General features: G+C 32.1%; 1 protein-coding gene across 1 annotated transcript; it reads right to left on the minus strand.

The window, feature by feature from the left end:
* Nucleotides 1–1,383: 1,383 nt before the first annotated feature.
* On the minus strand, nt 1,384–9,149 carry LOC132743619 (uncharacterized). Its single transcript, XM_060732159.1, has 2 exons — nt 8,983–9,149; nt 1,384–3,442 (listed from the first exon to the last, which is right to left on the minus strand). The coding sequence occupies exon 2, from the start codon at nt 3,330–3,332 to the stop codon at nt 1,671–1,673; it is 1,662 nt and encodes a 553-aa protein (XP_060588142.1). The 5' UTR covers nt 3,333–3,442; nt 8,983–9,149; the 3' UTR covers nt 1,384–1,670.
* Between the last annotated feature and the right edge of the window lie 7,506 nt (nt 9,150–16,655).

Consider the following 16,655-nt stretch of genomic DNA (forward strand, 5'->3'; position numbering starts at 1 on the left):
TGTCAAACCAAACTAAGAAAGTAATATGAAATTTAGATTGTATGGACAATCTTCGGCTCATAGAACGTATACATCAGTCACAGACTAATTGTCCGAATCCACCAATGAAAAGAGTCAGAGAGGTGATCCAGACATAAATGATGATAACTTTCAAATCTATCAAAATAAAGCCTTAATGAAGAAAAAGGGTGAGTTACATAAAAAGTCAAACAGAGAAAATGTAGATAAACATTTTGGGAGGGAAAACGTAATGAATGAAAATCAAGAAATACGATGAGCAAATATTGCAACAACCATTTAGACGACTATTATACATGGAAAATACGTAAAGAGAAACAAATGGAATTAAACTTGCTTATTCTGGAACAAAAGAAAGGTGTATATTGTTAAAAGATATGTAATTGAAAAGAGAAGAACCAGAATTCAAAACAAAAGCAGAATGGCTATTGGATAAACAACGTTAATTAGGACAGGATAACACTATCAAGACTTTTACTTAGAAACAAGAAATTAACAAGTTTTATAAGAACCTAAACCGAAATAAGAAGTTACCTTTGACAAAATTCTTAGATTAGTTACAATTCAATAAAAGGTAGATTGAACATCTGTCTGCTGATTGTTGAACTCAATAAACCAGAAAGAAATATACGAATACCAGTGAACTTTATTGACATACATTTCTATCAAACCTAAATCAGTCTTTTGGGAACTTCAAGAGGAAAATGTTTTACGATTGTGGAGTCCTGGAGAAATAAAAAGGAAATATTTTGAAGAAGACTCATAGCTGAACTCAAGATTGATTTATCAAACGTTCCAGAAGAAAAGGTTAATAGTGAAAAAAAAACAGTATATAAATGTAAACATGTGTTCTCTTTTGGACCTTGTGATATTGGACATACATATAAGCTAATATATGAAATACATCTTGAAGATAATAAACCATTTAAAAAGCCATAGAGACCAGTACCATCATCACTTATTTTTCCAATGTTGTACTTTTGAGGAAGAGAGACGAGAGCATATGCTTTTGTATCGACCCTTGCCAACTATTAAAGACGCATACGCCATTTCACGCATCGGTGATAAAAAGCATAATTTAGTTTTCTGTGTTTTAAAATCAAACAATATGAAATATTGTGTAAGGCATTTACTTTCTCTCTTAAAGTTACGAATGGCGTTGTTGCACGAATAAAAAGATGTCACTTTCATAACGTGACTTTATCGCAAGCTGTGCGTAAACAAAATATTACATATTACTTATTGTATTAAATTACGTGTAACATGTATTGGTAATTTGATAGCCTGTGTCAACATTTATAATTGGCTGCCTTAGTCATTGTAAATATTGATAATGGCACGATAAGTGTTTCTAATTAGTTCTTCATTTCACCAATTATATAGCGTACATGTGCTAAAATGTTAATGGTACACACATTAACAGTCATTAACAATGCATACAAGATAAGCAGTATTATTCAGTTTTAAATGATGAAAAACGTTTCAAATGTTGTCCAACTGAAATAAAAGATACTGGATTCCCCCAACCCCCTTGACACAAGAAACGGTTTTTATAAATATTTCAAAAGATTCTTATAATTTATTGCAATACCAGAATAAGCTTTGATTTCTTTTTTATGACTTCATAAATAATTACCAAAATTGCAATATTGCTATGACTTCGTTGTATTTAAAAAGTTGTTTATAAGTTCAACGTCACGCATATCCTTGTTCGGCTCGTTTCTCACAGTTTTATACCGGATCAACTGTTTAAGTGACACAAATTTTATACCATAACAATAACCGTAATTGTCAGGATCATAAAATAAATCCCATTTGTCTTTAACTCCACTGACTTTAAAATGATCTTCACCCCAAGGACGTTCATTAGATATTGAATTATTTTTGAAAGCATGTACTTGAATTGACATTCCATTCTTATTTCCCAAAATGGACATATCGATTTCATTTGAAAATAAAAGGTCCACATCTGTCCGTTTTCGGAGTCCAAAAAAGCCAAGAACTGTTCCGGAGTCCACCATGACGTCTTCTCTGCCAAGATATATTCCAGGAAGTGTTTTGATTGACACTTGCGAGGTTCGACTAGCGATTTCTGTTGCGATTAATTTACAATCACTCGCATCTTTTGCATCGTTCATAAATTGTACCGAATTTGGATTTAGAATCATTTCTGCTAGAATTAAATTTTCTTCCAAGTTATCCGGTATATGAGCTGTTGATTTAAATATTTTGTCATTATAAAGATTTCTGATTTCAGTTTTACATTGAACTAGATCCTTGCTGTCCCTGGCATAAACAAAGAGGAATAAGGCACTGAAATATTTTGTAAATTTCGATTGCATCTGTTTAATTTTCACGTCCAGCCACGGTTGTTGTCCATACATATGTGTGAATAATTCGCGTGCGCCATTTTGTCCAATGTTAATTCTCTGTTCATATAAAATGCCGTTATCTCGGGAGCATTTTTCCCTTACTATATTTCTCATTTCTTTATCTTTCAATTCATTATTCGAAAATACAGAAACAATAGAAACAGGCGACATCAACTCTGGTAGATTTATTTGGATTTTCATCCATTCCAGCATGGCCATGTTCATAATACGAGTTTCAGAAAGTTTCAAATTTTGAAAAAACTCGTATCCCCATTTGAATCGTCGTGAGTAATCAAAATGTTCAAAACTTGCATTTTGTGACAAAATAATAGAGGTTGCAATTCTATGTGCACCATTTAGAAGGAAGCCATTTTTGTCTATGGGTATTCTTGATAAACTAGAATTAAATCCTTTTTCCTTAGTTGTATCTATGGTCTTGTGGAATGACGACATAAAGTCGAATTTATTCATTTTGTCTTTACACGAAAATTTCATATCAAACCAAGATTTATTTTGATCCGAGCAGTATTCTTTGAAATCATTCCATACTCGAATATGTTCTGTGTACGCATATTCGATTGCTTGTGGCACATGTTTCTTAAACACATAGAAATACGCATAAACCATTTTAAATATCAAATCAAATCTGTCCGACTGGAGATACAAAGAAGGATTTTCTGATTGTTGAATGTTAGGTTTCTCTAGCGGTTTATTGGAGTAGGGATGCTCTTGTAGAATGTTGTGGTTGTTTACAAGTCTTCCTTGACCGGAAATATTTGACCGGAGCTGTACATTATATCGTGACCGGAAACGGTCTTGCACAAACGTAACCAGGTTTACCACACATAGGAGCAACAAACCTACACACACTAATCTGAACAGTAACCTTATCAGTCTAGCAAATCTTGTTTTCATTTTGAAACTCCTTGCAATATTATCCATTAGAATTGTTCACAATCAACACAAAAAGTTAAAGCATTAAATGCGTCATTCTTTTTACTTCATGTTACCGTCAACAGTTCCTTGAATATTTCTTGGTTTTGAATGACAGCCTGTAAATGGATAAAGTAAAATTTCCTTTTTTATATCGTATTTCCGTGTGTTTGATTTGCCACGTAATTATATTGTTACTTTAAAATAATTTAATATTGTAGATTTAATTTTCTTTTATGTCACAAAATAACTTATTCAAAAAATGTGTAATAATGCATTTGATGTTACATCTTTTCTTTTTTAAGGTACAAAAAAATGTATATAAATCAATAGCAAAATAAGATTGAAAAGATTACAATGTACGCGTTCTATATGACTTCCAATAATGAGAGATACAACAAAATGTATATGAACGCTATTGACTGTACATCGTATTTGTCATGAACTGTCGGCAAGTCATTTAAATAATTGGGATAGCCATACGAACGAATTCCGTATTGAAGTTGAACTTATTTCATTACCCTATCTTTCTCATTCATTAATTATTGATAATTAGTTAAGATGTTGGATATTATCTAGAGTAATGAAACACTGGTTTCGCAATGGTGTAAATAATTAATGTTTCATGATAATTTTCATACTGACCTACGATATATTAACGAGATATCATTCATAATAACTGGTAGTTCAATATTTTACTACTTCCGTTATTAAAGAGCTAATTAAGACGTTAATGATCTGACAGAAGTCGAGGAAATAGAACATTTAAATGTGAATATTATTTAATAAAAACGAATTTAATTCCACAAAAATTCTTTTATTTCAGGAGAAAAATGTAGATTAAGAAAAGACAAGTGATGTAACAGAACCGATAGTGTTAAATTATCTTCCGGTAACTGACCGGTTTACAACACAAACATGACAAATATAGAAACTATATATGAATATTGAATGAGTTATTGACTGAGCAAGTAAATATGATTAAAACAAAATAAATTACATATATAGATTGAATATATTTAGAAAAAATGGCTTTTTCTTACCGAACAGGGGATGTGTATTAAATCGGGAAAATAGTCACATGGCTAACTGCAATTGGTAATGCTAAAAAGCAAATATATGCAGAGTTTGTTTTTGCGTGCGTGCGTGCGTGTGTGTGTGTGTGTGCGCGCGCGCGTGTGCGTGTGTGGGTGCGTGTGTGTGCGTGTGTGATAAAGGGCAGCGGTGGGATACTGATTACGGTGTCTGTCTCTCAACCCAGGGATCTTGGGTTCAATCCTTACTCCAGACACGACTCTGTTTCTAGAAAGTCGTGATTGGTTTCAATAAGCTACAAGCTTTCTTCATCAATAGTGTATAATATAATCTTAATGAACATAGAATCTTTTTACCACAATCCGCTTTTAAGTTCGTTATTAACATTTTGGTCTGAAAATAGCTTTTATGTAGTGCGCCTAGTTATACAAGTCTAAGAATGGTAGAATAGTATGCTTATCAAAATAGTTCTATATGTATGTATAAACTTGTTACAGGAGATCTATCTTAACCTTTGACGAGATGTTATAGTGCAGACTACGCCTGAGTTGTCTGTTCTTAGTGGATTTTCTTGGCTTTTTAGAAATTTTTATTTAGTGAATCAACAAAATTGAAAAATAAAAAAATGTGTATTACTATATAACAATAAGTCGACAAATCTTAAATTGACTTTTTAACACAATAAAGAAAACATGTTATGAACGTCTTATACAATAGCAAACATACATAATTGAGCCGCGCCATGACAAAACCAACATAGTGCGTTTTCGACCAGCATGGATCCAGACCAGCCTGCGCATCCGCGCAGTCTGATTAGGACCCATGCTGTTAGCTATCAGTTTCTCAACTCAGACTGCGCGGATGCGCAGGCTGGTCTGGATTCATGCTGGTCGCAAACGCACTATGCTGGTTATGTCATGGCGCGGCTGATTTATAATTAATGTTTGGCATTCAAATGTTACTTACTCTCGTCCCATGATAACACAAGTTGTAACTTCATTTTGAGAATTTTATAAACAAATGTACTTCTAGGTATTTCTTGCTTTTTTACCAAATCTCATGAAACATTTAACCGTAGAAGATGTGCCTTTGTATTTTGTTGAATACCAATTCACTTGATTGGATGTTTATGATTGAATGCCCTGTGTGAAACTCTGATAAGATATACGGAAGCCCTAAAGGTTTAATTTATAACAATAATCATTTTGTCAATGATGCCGTACAGTTTTTATATTCGCCGGAAGCGCTACAGTCATTCCTTAATGATCTGCTCAATTATTGTAACAGTTGGAATTTTAAAGTAAACACTAAGAACACAAAATCGCGACATTTATGCAATATTGACCCAAGTAGACATGCAGTGCTCATGAAATCTGATCTCAGAATTAATGATTTATCATTTAATTAAGTCTTATTGTAACAGTTATTGAGATTTTAGGTTCAAACAAAGGAGAAATCACCAGTCGAAATTCAATGTTAAACACGATCGAATGGTATTACCATTCAGTAGCAGGGAAAATAACATGAGATGGCGAACATCATATAAAGATAAGCTTTTTCATAAATCAAATGATATGAGTTATTATACATTATTGAGTACAAAGACTCGAACACAGTTGTCTAACCAATATTTGACAAGGCGGTGGATGAGTCTGGTAAAGGTGTTGCAGCTGTGCACGAGTTTAATAGAATTACAGATCGTGTAACACACTTTTTCATGGTTTTATTTCATTGATATGATGCTCAAATTAAGATTCGTCAATATTGTAAGTTCCAGTAAGCATTATTTATAAAGATATCACCCAATTTAACAGTTCATGTAAATAAATAGAGGTAATTAGAAGTCAAATTTTCCAATAAGAAATGAATGCATGTAATTAATTGATTAAATATAATGTGCACAAATATTTGCAGTACACATTTAACATATTCTTGGATGTTTGAAAATTGTTTTTATGCACAATTATATACATATATATTTTTTGCAAACGTGGTATACACACAGTAACAATATCAATCACAAAACTTACCGACAGCTTTACAGGTCTGCCCTGTTTTCCTGTTTTTGTTCTATTGTTCTCTATTCAATAGAAAATATGTGAAGTCGGGAAACTCGTGCATTACACAATATTCACCGTAAACACAGACATTTTGAAAAAAGCTGAATTGTGCAAACTTATAAGGGGGGGGGGGGAGGGGGAGGGGTAATGACCACTTTTCGAATAGGAAAAAGGGTCGATATATATTTAAAAGTACATTTCATCAAATAAATAGAAATAAATTAGCGCATACGACTGTAAGGACCCTCATAACATGTATTCTAGATTATTTGTGAGGAAAATAAACGGGCTACTGTTCTGGCGTTGAAGTTTGTATTTCGCTGATATTAATGAGTACAACACATGAGTACACATTTAGCCTTCCTTTAAAGTTTGCTTTTTGGTATACCTAACACATTTGCTGAACTATATAGCTTCATAAGATACTAGTTTTCGGCATTTTTGTCCACAACTGTATCTGATTTTGCACACTCCTGCATTATTTTAACAATTCTACATTATGGGATATATACGACGATTAAATTATTGGCGCATATCAAATCAAAGTTAACCTCTGTATCTTTCTTTCCCAAAATATTACTTTCAGTGAGCGAATAGTTCATCGTAAGTATAAGACCGTTTTTTTCCACTCATTTTTATCTCATTTTTTTAAATTATAATTTGGATTCTGTATACCAGTACTCGCCTGTTCTTTGCAAGAATACGACTTACGCTTCCAATCTATAAACCGCGTGCTATCAAACATATGAATAACGGATGCTTCTAATTAAGAATACACCGAAAGAAAATTCTTCCAAACATGAACGAAAATTCTAAGAATATTTAAAATCAGCCATCATAACAACAACAACAAAAATCCCAACTTACATGATGGTATATCTGCATATATTACTAATATTAATTCATAGAACCCTGTCTTTTACTTTCTTTGAAAAAAAATCGTATATTTTAATTATATTAGAAATAGCCTGATCATCTATTTTCCATGAAATTTATTACATATAAAGATAAAGTGTTCCGTTTTTATGATTAGAAAACTTTTTTTATCTTCCTCAATATTTGTATATATTATTAATATGTTATGTATTGATATATCAAAATAATGACATACCTTTCCTATACTCGACACATTCTGTCCATAGGAACTCTGGAACAGGACCGCATATTGCGGCGCATAAATCCGAATTCTTACCGGCTTTACATATAGTTTGTCCGACCTTTGAATATCTTTTCATATTATGCGATAATGCTGCCAATACATGTCAACACGTGTAAACAATAAACTGTTAACATTATATCCGGACGATACCTGATAGTTGACAAAAATAACGGGAACAAAATTCTGAAAAAATAGTAATCAATTGTAGCCAAAGGGGAAAAACTCATGCCGAAAACGTTGCGGCAAATGGCGGATGTCACTCCTTGTCTTTTTTTATAATACCGTAAAATTTGACCAGTTTTAAAAGAGACAGATTGGGTTCAATTGATAATATATTTTTTGAGTCCATACACTCGGATAATACTAAAAGATATTTAGATGTAGCAGAAACGTTTTTAAAAACCGTTACAGGATTGAAAAAATACGCCGCAATCTGCGGTCCCGTTCTCGAGTTCCTATGATTCTGTCAACTCAACCAGAACATTACCTGACCTTATTTTACATAATAAAACCCCACGAAAAACACGAACACCTTATTTGTGAAAGAATAAATTACAAGAGCGTAACGGATGGTATCTTTGCATGGCTTTGGAATGCTTTGTTAAACATGATAAAGTACATAAATAATATGTTTCTTATGAGAAATATTAATAAATACTGAGTTATAAAACGGATGTATGGATAGAAAAACAAAAGAGCATGTAGGTAAGATAGTTACCGCACTCGGAATAGGTCTGCATAGTATTTACAGACCCAGTGGCCTTTTAAAAACCTCGATTGCTACGCTCTCTCGGTCTCCAAATCGCCACCCGGGTCTGTAAATACTATGCTGATGACCTATTCCTCGTACGGTAACTATTACATACAGGATCTTTAAGTATTGTACTCAATAATGTATGATGATGACCTTTAATTCACAAAACATTTTTGACATTTTGACAGAACATTTTTCTTCAAAGTGCTTTGTTCTTTCAGATACAATAAAGAATTTTTAAGTTTTTTTGTTCAGAAAATTAAAAAGATGCTAGCTGACGTATGATATGAATTAGATAGAGATGAATTAGACTCTAAATATGAAAACAATGCTAAATTAATAAGATTCAATAATGATTTCTATTCGAACATCGCTTGGAGCAAACGCTGAAAGTTCATTAGTTATATTATAACATGTTAAATATATTTCATGTAAGGTTTGACGAAATCACATACACTGACAAAACTCCTTTGTTCAATTATATAATTTCATTTTTAATAAATTACTACTGCAAGTATAAAATTTTGATAGAATAAACTAAGGTAAAGCACCTTAAACTATTGCGCAAATAGTAGTAAAATTGATGATAGAACTTTAAAAAACGTTTAAAACTTAAAATCCGTTTCAAGATGTATACAAAAAAAAAATTACCTGCTTGCCATTTTTATTCAAAGCAATGCAAAATGTTTAAAATGTTCAATGCATTGCATGTATATGATTTAGATTACATAAGTTTGTACTCCTCTTCACAAACACTTCATAGATAAACTGTTCATTATATTATGAAACCTGAGATAAAGTAATGTCCCACACAGGGAATGCATTATTGATAAAAGAGCGAATTAAACACGTGCAATGTAAAATAAAGATAACAATAAGGCCACAATTCTATATTATTAACATTACAGGCTTGATAGATTGAATGTACAATATAAATGATCTCAAGTAAAGAATTTAAACTTCTGTACTATCACTAACTAGCAGTGATTATATCATAAAACAAGAGGGCCATGATAGCCCTAGATCGCTCACTTGACCAATCGAACTCATCCGAACAATTACCTAGACAAACATTCTGACCAAGTTTCATGACAGGTGAGCAAAAATGTGACCACTAGAGTGTTAACAAGGATTATCCATATTTGAGCAGTGTGACCTAGTTTCTTTACCCAGGTGACCAATATTCAAAGATCGCTCACTTGACCAATCGAACTCATCCGAACAATTACCTAGACAAACATTCTGACCAAGTTTCATGACAGGTGAGTCAAAAATGTGACCACTAGAGTGTTAACAAGGATTATCCATATTTGAGCAGTGTGACCTAGTTTTTTACCCAGGTGACCAATATTCAAAGATCGCTCACTTGACCAATCGAACTCATCCGAACAATTACCTAGACAAACATTCTGACCAAGTTTCATGACAGGTGAGTCCAAAATGTGACCACTAGAGTGTTAACAAGGATTATCCATATTTGAGCAGTGTGGCCTAGTTTCTTTACCCAGGTGACCAATATTCAAACTTTACCTAGAAATCATCACAACAAACTTCAGACCAATTTCCAGGATACTTAGATCAAAACAGTAACCACTAAAGTGTTAACAATGTTTTTCTATTATTAGCTCCTGTGACCTGGTTTCCCATGCGAGATGACCATGGATTAAACAGTAGCCACTATCTAGAGTGTTAATAAGAGTTTTCTATTTTTAGCTCAGGTGACCTAGTGTTTTCATCCGAGATGACCCATGTTCGAACTCATCCGAGCAATGACCTAGACAAGAATCCTGACCAACTTTGATGATAATTGAGTCAAAAATGTGACCACTAGAATGTTAACAAGGTTTTTTTTATATTAGTGCAGTGTGTCCTAGTTTTTGACCCCAGGTGACCCATATTCGAACTTGACCTAAAAAATCATCAAAAACAAACTTTCGGACCAATTTACAGGGTATTTGGATCAAAACAGTAGTAGACACTAGAGTGTTAACAAGATTTTTCTATTTTTAGCTCATGTGACCTAGTTTTTCATCTGAGATGACCCATGTTTGAACTCATCGAGCAATAACCTAGACAAGCATCCTGACTAAGTTTAATTAATTGTATTTATTTCATATAATACAAACATATACAATTATGATACAACAACATTATATAAACAGGATTGAAAAGGAAGTCAAAGACTTATGTAGCTTTCTTTCCTGTAAATTGTAAAAATAAAGCAAATTATAATGTTACAACACGTATTTGTAAGTATACTAGTTACTAACATGAAATAATTCTATAATTACGCCTAGAAAGAGTGAGATAAGTAATGAAAATACAACAAACGACGAAAAAAAATGAGAATTACAACAAATGTGCGATTATATATAAAGAGGGTACGGAAGGAAAAAAAAGCTCGATCTTAAGTCTGAACAAATATGAACACTCAATGATTATAGTAAAGAAGAAGCATATATAGAAGGATAGTTATAGAACTCAGAGAACGAGAAGTGGCCATTGTCTTTGAATGAGATGATAGGTCAGTTTTGCACAGCAAATGTCTGTGATAATTTTTATATAAGAAAAGGAATTTTTTACTTATATGTCAATATAAATTATTTGATTTTTTTTGTGGTTATCAGGAGTATTTACATCCTGGATATAAGTAGTATCTAGTATCTTATTATTATTGTTACATGAGAGACAAATGATAAATCATGATAATATAGTAAAGGATGAATTAAAAGAATGTTGAATTATGAAAGCACGTGATAAACGTTCGTAAGTACACCATTTATATTGTTTATGAATTATGTAAGGAGTTAGGCAAGACAAAACCGCTGTGTGCTAGAGATATATTCATGTACAAGATCAAATATGGTGGCATTTGTTTCATCGCTGAGACCTCTATCGCCATACACTATACTTGAATATGGCTCTCATGCGGGAAAATTGATTACAATTAAAAAAAAAGTGACATGAGTTTAATTGATGACACTTGAGACAAAAATGTGACCGCTAGAGTGTTAACAAGGTTTTTCTATTTTTTAGCTTCTGTGACCTAGTTCTTCATCCGAGATGACCCATGTTCGAACTCATCCGAACTATCACCCAGACAATGATCCTGACCAAGTTTGATGATGATTGAGGCAAAAATGTGACCGCTAGAGTGTTAACAAGGTTTTTCTATTTTTAGCACCTGTGACCTTGTTTTTCTTTAAATTATTATTAATAAAATGAATGAATACATACATACATACATACATACATACATACATACATACATTAATTAATTAATTAATTAATTAATTATAATTAATTGATTAATTAATAGATGGATGGATGGATGGATGGATGAACGAATAAAATAAAATAAAATAAAATATAATAAATAAATAAATAAAATAAATGAATAATAAAAAAAAATGAAAAACGTATCCACGCATCAATTTTTACGTTATACGCTAGTTTATTGTCTGTGGAGTAGCGGGTAGTACGTTCGTTTTGATACTGTATCATATGATAATAAAGACGGCCACACCACATTCATTTTTTCCAGAATATTCAAATAAAGATATTCATTGTTTAAAAAAATCAATTTAACAACGACAATTCAATTCGACATTAAGAACAATTCCAAACCTTTTAATTCGTACACGATATTAGAATACTATCATTTAAAGCATATATGTAAAATTAAATTAAATTATTTAAGAAGCAATCGTCTTTTAAATTTTGCGGACTTGAAAGCACCCTCGTGTGCATGAATGTGGATAATGAAAAATAAAGTAATGATTAATAAGTAATAAATAACAAATAGAAATAAAGCACGGACTACATGGCTTCCTCCTATTATAGATTAATTCATATAGTTGCACACCTATATAAGTCTTTGATATAGTTCATATTACGGAAACAAATACATATACGAATATCGTATAATCCGAAATCAGATATCATCTACATATGATTATATTACACATATTGTCATTGAGATAAACAACTTGTGTGTAGTTATGTTAGATAGTGTATCTGTCATTTCGTTGTAGGACATACAAATAAGAGACAATATAAACAAGTATGTGTTGGTTTAATGAAGAAAATATTTGATTACAAAGTACAAAAATAGCGGATAATAATCTAAACTATTGATTTATAAAAGTTATTTATTAACCGAACGTCTTCCAAATCATGTCTGTTTCTTTTGTACCAAATTAATTGTTCCAAAGAAACAAATTTTATACCGTAGCAATATCCAAAATTATGAGGATCGTAAAACAAGGCCCATTTATTAGCTGTTACATTTGAGCCGAAATGATCTTCTCCCAAAGCACGCCCTTTTGATAGTGAATTTTCTTTGAAAGCGTGCACTTGAAAATCTATTTTGCGCTTTTCACCATGTAGAGCTAATTCCTGTATAATTTCATGTAAAAATAATAGGTTTACGTCTGTTCGTTTACGTATACCATATATAGCAAGCACTGCTCCAGAGTCAACCATGACATCATCCCTTCCAATAAATATCCCTTGTAACGCTTCTTTTGGTTTGTTTATATAACGTCTTGCCATTTCATTTGCAATCCGGTAACACTCTGACGCGTTTTTAGCATAATTCATAAACTGTATAGAATTTGAATTAAGAATCATTTCTGCTAATATCAAGTTTCTTTCAATCGTTTCTGGAATATGAACTGTAAATGTCTGGTCTGTGTCATTGTATAGTTTTCGAATTCGTGTTTTACATTTATCAAGATGTTTGATACCTTTTGTAAAGATAAAAAGGAACTTTCCAATGTATGTTGAATTAAATCTCGACATAATCTTTTTCAATTTTGTATAAGTTCGTGGCTGATGTCCATACATGTGGGTTACTAATTGTTGCATTCCATTTCTTGTAAAATTGACTTCTACTTCATATAAAATGCTATTATCTTTTGAGCATTGTTTCTCTACAATTTTTCGCATCGCTTTATCTTTATTGTTATTATTGGACAATACAGAAACAATAAACACAAAACTTTTCAAATACGGCAGAGTCATCTGAATCTTCATCCATTCTAAAACAACAATATTTAGTCTCTCTTGTGACATTCCCCTCCTTATGAAAAATGTATAGTCCCAATGAAAGGCATTCTGTTTATACTGATGGTGTTCAAAGCTGGCATTTTGTGATAGAACTACGGCTGCCGATATTCTATGAGCACCATTCATAAGGAAACCGGTGTTATCTAGAGGAATTTTTGATACACTAGAGTTAAATCCATTTTCTTTAATATCATCAATTGTTTTATGAAATGATGAAATGAAATCTGACTGGTTTCGTTTATTTTTGCACGGTATTTTACCGTCAAACCATGTCTTCTTTATGTTACTACAATGTTCCTTAAAATGATTCCAAACCCGTAAGTGGTCTAAATACGCCTGCAGTATTTGCTGTGGTAATTCACTTTTATAAACATAGAAATATGCATAAACCATTTTGACAATAACATCAAATCGTCGTGACTGCAGATAGATAGAAGGATTTTCGCTTGAGTCATGTCTATTGTGTTTTGTAGGTGTTGTGTTATAAACGAGAGATAATTTAGTTAGAACAAAAACAAAGATTGTAGAAACAATGCAAACGCATAGCAAATATCGTCTTGGTGTTGTGACTAGTCCATAACGCATCATCCTTTGTAGAAGCATTTTAGTCAAACTGTTGCTTTGGTTTAAGAGAATTTCAATGATATTGTTTCTGATGTCTTCTTAATAATACAATTCTGTAAAACTCAGCACAACAATGGTTATTGGCAGTATAAATAAGCAGCGTCTATTTTATAAATCATAAGTTGAAATTTCTTTGTCGTGTCATTTACGTAAGACGATTCAATCTACTTTTTGAATATAAAATGCTCAGAATTCCAACAATGTTACATTGATTTAGTATTGTTGATAACATTTGCTTCCTTGTCTGAAAATAGATCGTGAAACGTGTTATGTGAGTTATATATGTATAAATAAATATATGGTATCTATAATTACACACGTTTTGTAACGCCGATTTTTGTTAATAATTGTGTTGCTTATGGTATTTTGTCCTACTTTTCCTTCCGATAAAAAAGCTTTAATTTAAAAATTATTTTAACCACAAAGTGTCTTCAGCAGCGTTTGATTAACAATTTATTCATTTAAATTAAAAGGTATCTCTATAGATAAAACAAGCGTGATAACTCTTAATCGAGCTTAACAAATACAGTCAGGAGTTCCTCGTACTTTTAGCTGTTTAAATTCTTCCCTTTATTAGCGTATATGTATACAATATTCGCCCCTGCCGCATATTTTATAATTATTTTCAAGAAAGCAGTTTTGTTAGATTATAAATTTGTTATTTATACTTTTATGACAGATAATATGACCTTACAAACGGTTGTCTGTTATAAAACCTTCGTTATATATGCTTACTCCATTTATATTGAGACAATATATCATGTTGAAACTCTTTATAATTGATGACGTTTAATTAATGTATAGACTCGAGGGACCATTGATATTTACCAGCACATATCGCCAGCTTCATGTCAGCAAGAATATTTACCAGGTTTTTACTTGAATCTGTCCACCTCTACTATAATTGCAGGTCCAATCAATAGACATACGATGTTAAAGAACAGTTGCTTAGCAACTCATATACAACAGAATGACTTATTAACGTGATCAAATAACTGTTAAAATGTTTACATTTCCAAGTTTTGTATCAAAATGTAAGTATATAGTCACCTGCAGATTTTGTCAACAAAGCTTTATCGAAGCGTAACCATTTTTAGAAATACATGTATGTCAAATATACAAAAAAAGATTTAAACGCTTTCATGTGCATTTGAGTTATTAATGTTACATCATATTGAGCTATTGCCGAAAGTTGGACCTTAAAAGTCAATAAGTTGAGAAGTGAAATGATAATGAGGAAATTTATAACTAAAAAATTTTATATCCTGTATAACCATTCAAACAAGGGTAAAACAGGATTACTCCCCCTTGTCATCAGTTACAGCCATGCAGAAAAATCTTGGCTAACGTTCTCTCGAGCATCGCAGACTAGACCCTAGACTTATTATGTTGTTTTTTTTAAGTTTACCATAATCTAAGCCATTAGCCTTCCCACCTACATTTAAACTCCATCTAGGCTTACTAGACATATGCATCCCTTCTTTCTTAGGAAAATACAGGTTACATCAGACTACCATAAGTTCTCGTTCTTCCCCCACTATATCACACATTGGAACCAGCTCCCAAGGAACATTGTCACGCTGCCTGATTTAGATCAATACAAACAGGCAGTGGTTAAGATACAGTATTAGTTGAATTGTTGTTTTTTACTTTAAATCTTTCTTTCACCCTTACTAATAAAAATATTTTAACAATGACAAGAAGTTTTCAATGTCTCTCACTGTCCTGGTCATGTTCATTTTCAGGTTTATACTTTCTCTCAAACCTTTCACTAACACACCCGACGCGCACTATATTTCCTGCCTATAACACTCGAGAGAGGGGTTGGCAGTACTCAGAGTGGAGTAGATGTTTCAAATATAAGAAGTAACTTTTAGTTGACAAAATAAAACAATTTTCAGTAACAAGATGTTTTAAAGATATCTTCAGCAATGCCAATTTGTATTGTGTATGGTAAACACTGTGTATTGGCAGGAGGCCTTTTGTACAATAAAGATATTGAATTGAATTGAATTGAAAGAAGTTGGCTCTTAACTATTTAACAAAGCCACTTCGAGATTCTGTTTCCAGTGGTTTGATATTTTACACAAAGGACCAGATAAACGTCAAGTATATGCTTTCAAATGAATGTATCAATATTTGAATATCTATTTTATTGAGAGAAAAAGTTAAGGAAAAAATCATGTGTTGTATTAAGTTTCACAAGACCTGTCCCCGAATGTTAAAACAATGTAAGAAGAAAAGGGACTTAATTTAGCAAAAAATACATTGAAGATATCTGCCTTTCTGAAACGGTGTTAAATTTGGATATTTAAGATGTATATCAAGTTTAATGTGAATAACATTAACGGAAAGGTTTATGATCGCCGACGCCGACGAGTGGGTCATGATAATAACTCCATTTTTTTCTTCGAAAATAAGAGATGAAAATTACTTTCAGATGCACAGAGAAGCAATACTAACAAAATTTTAAGATTATTATTTAGTTTTAGTAAAGAATAAAACAAACATACTATACCAATATTAAATAAATTTTCCATATTACAAATCCCGTCACTTTACGCTCATTTGAAGGCACAATAGTGAATGTGCTCCATGGAATATTACAATACGGACTTATCCGAGACACT

Source organism: Ruditapes philippinarum, unplaced genomic scaffold (genome assembly GCF_026571515.1).
Source record: "Ruditapes philippinarum isolate M1 unplaced genomic scaffold, ASM2657151v2 ctg1172_1_1_1_1, whole genome shotgun sequence".
Taxonomy (NCBI): Eukaryota; Metazoa; Mollusca; class Bivalvia; order Venerida; family Veneridae; genus Ruditapes; species Ruditapes philippinarum.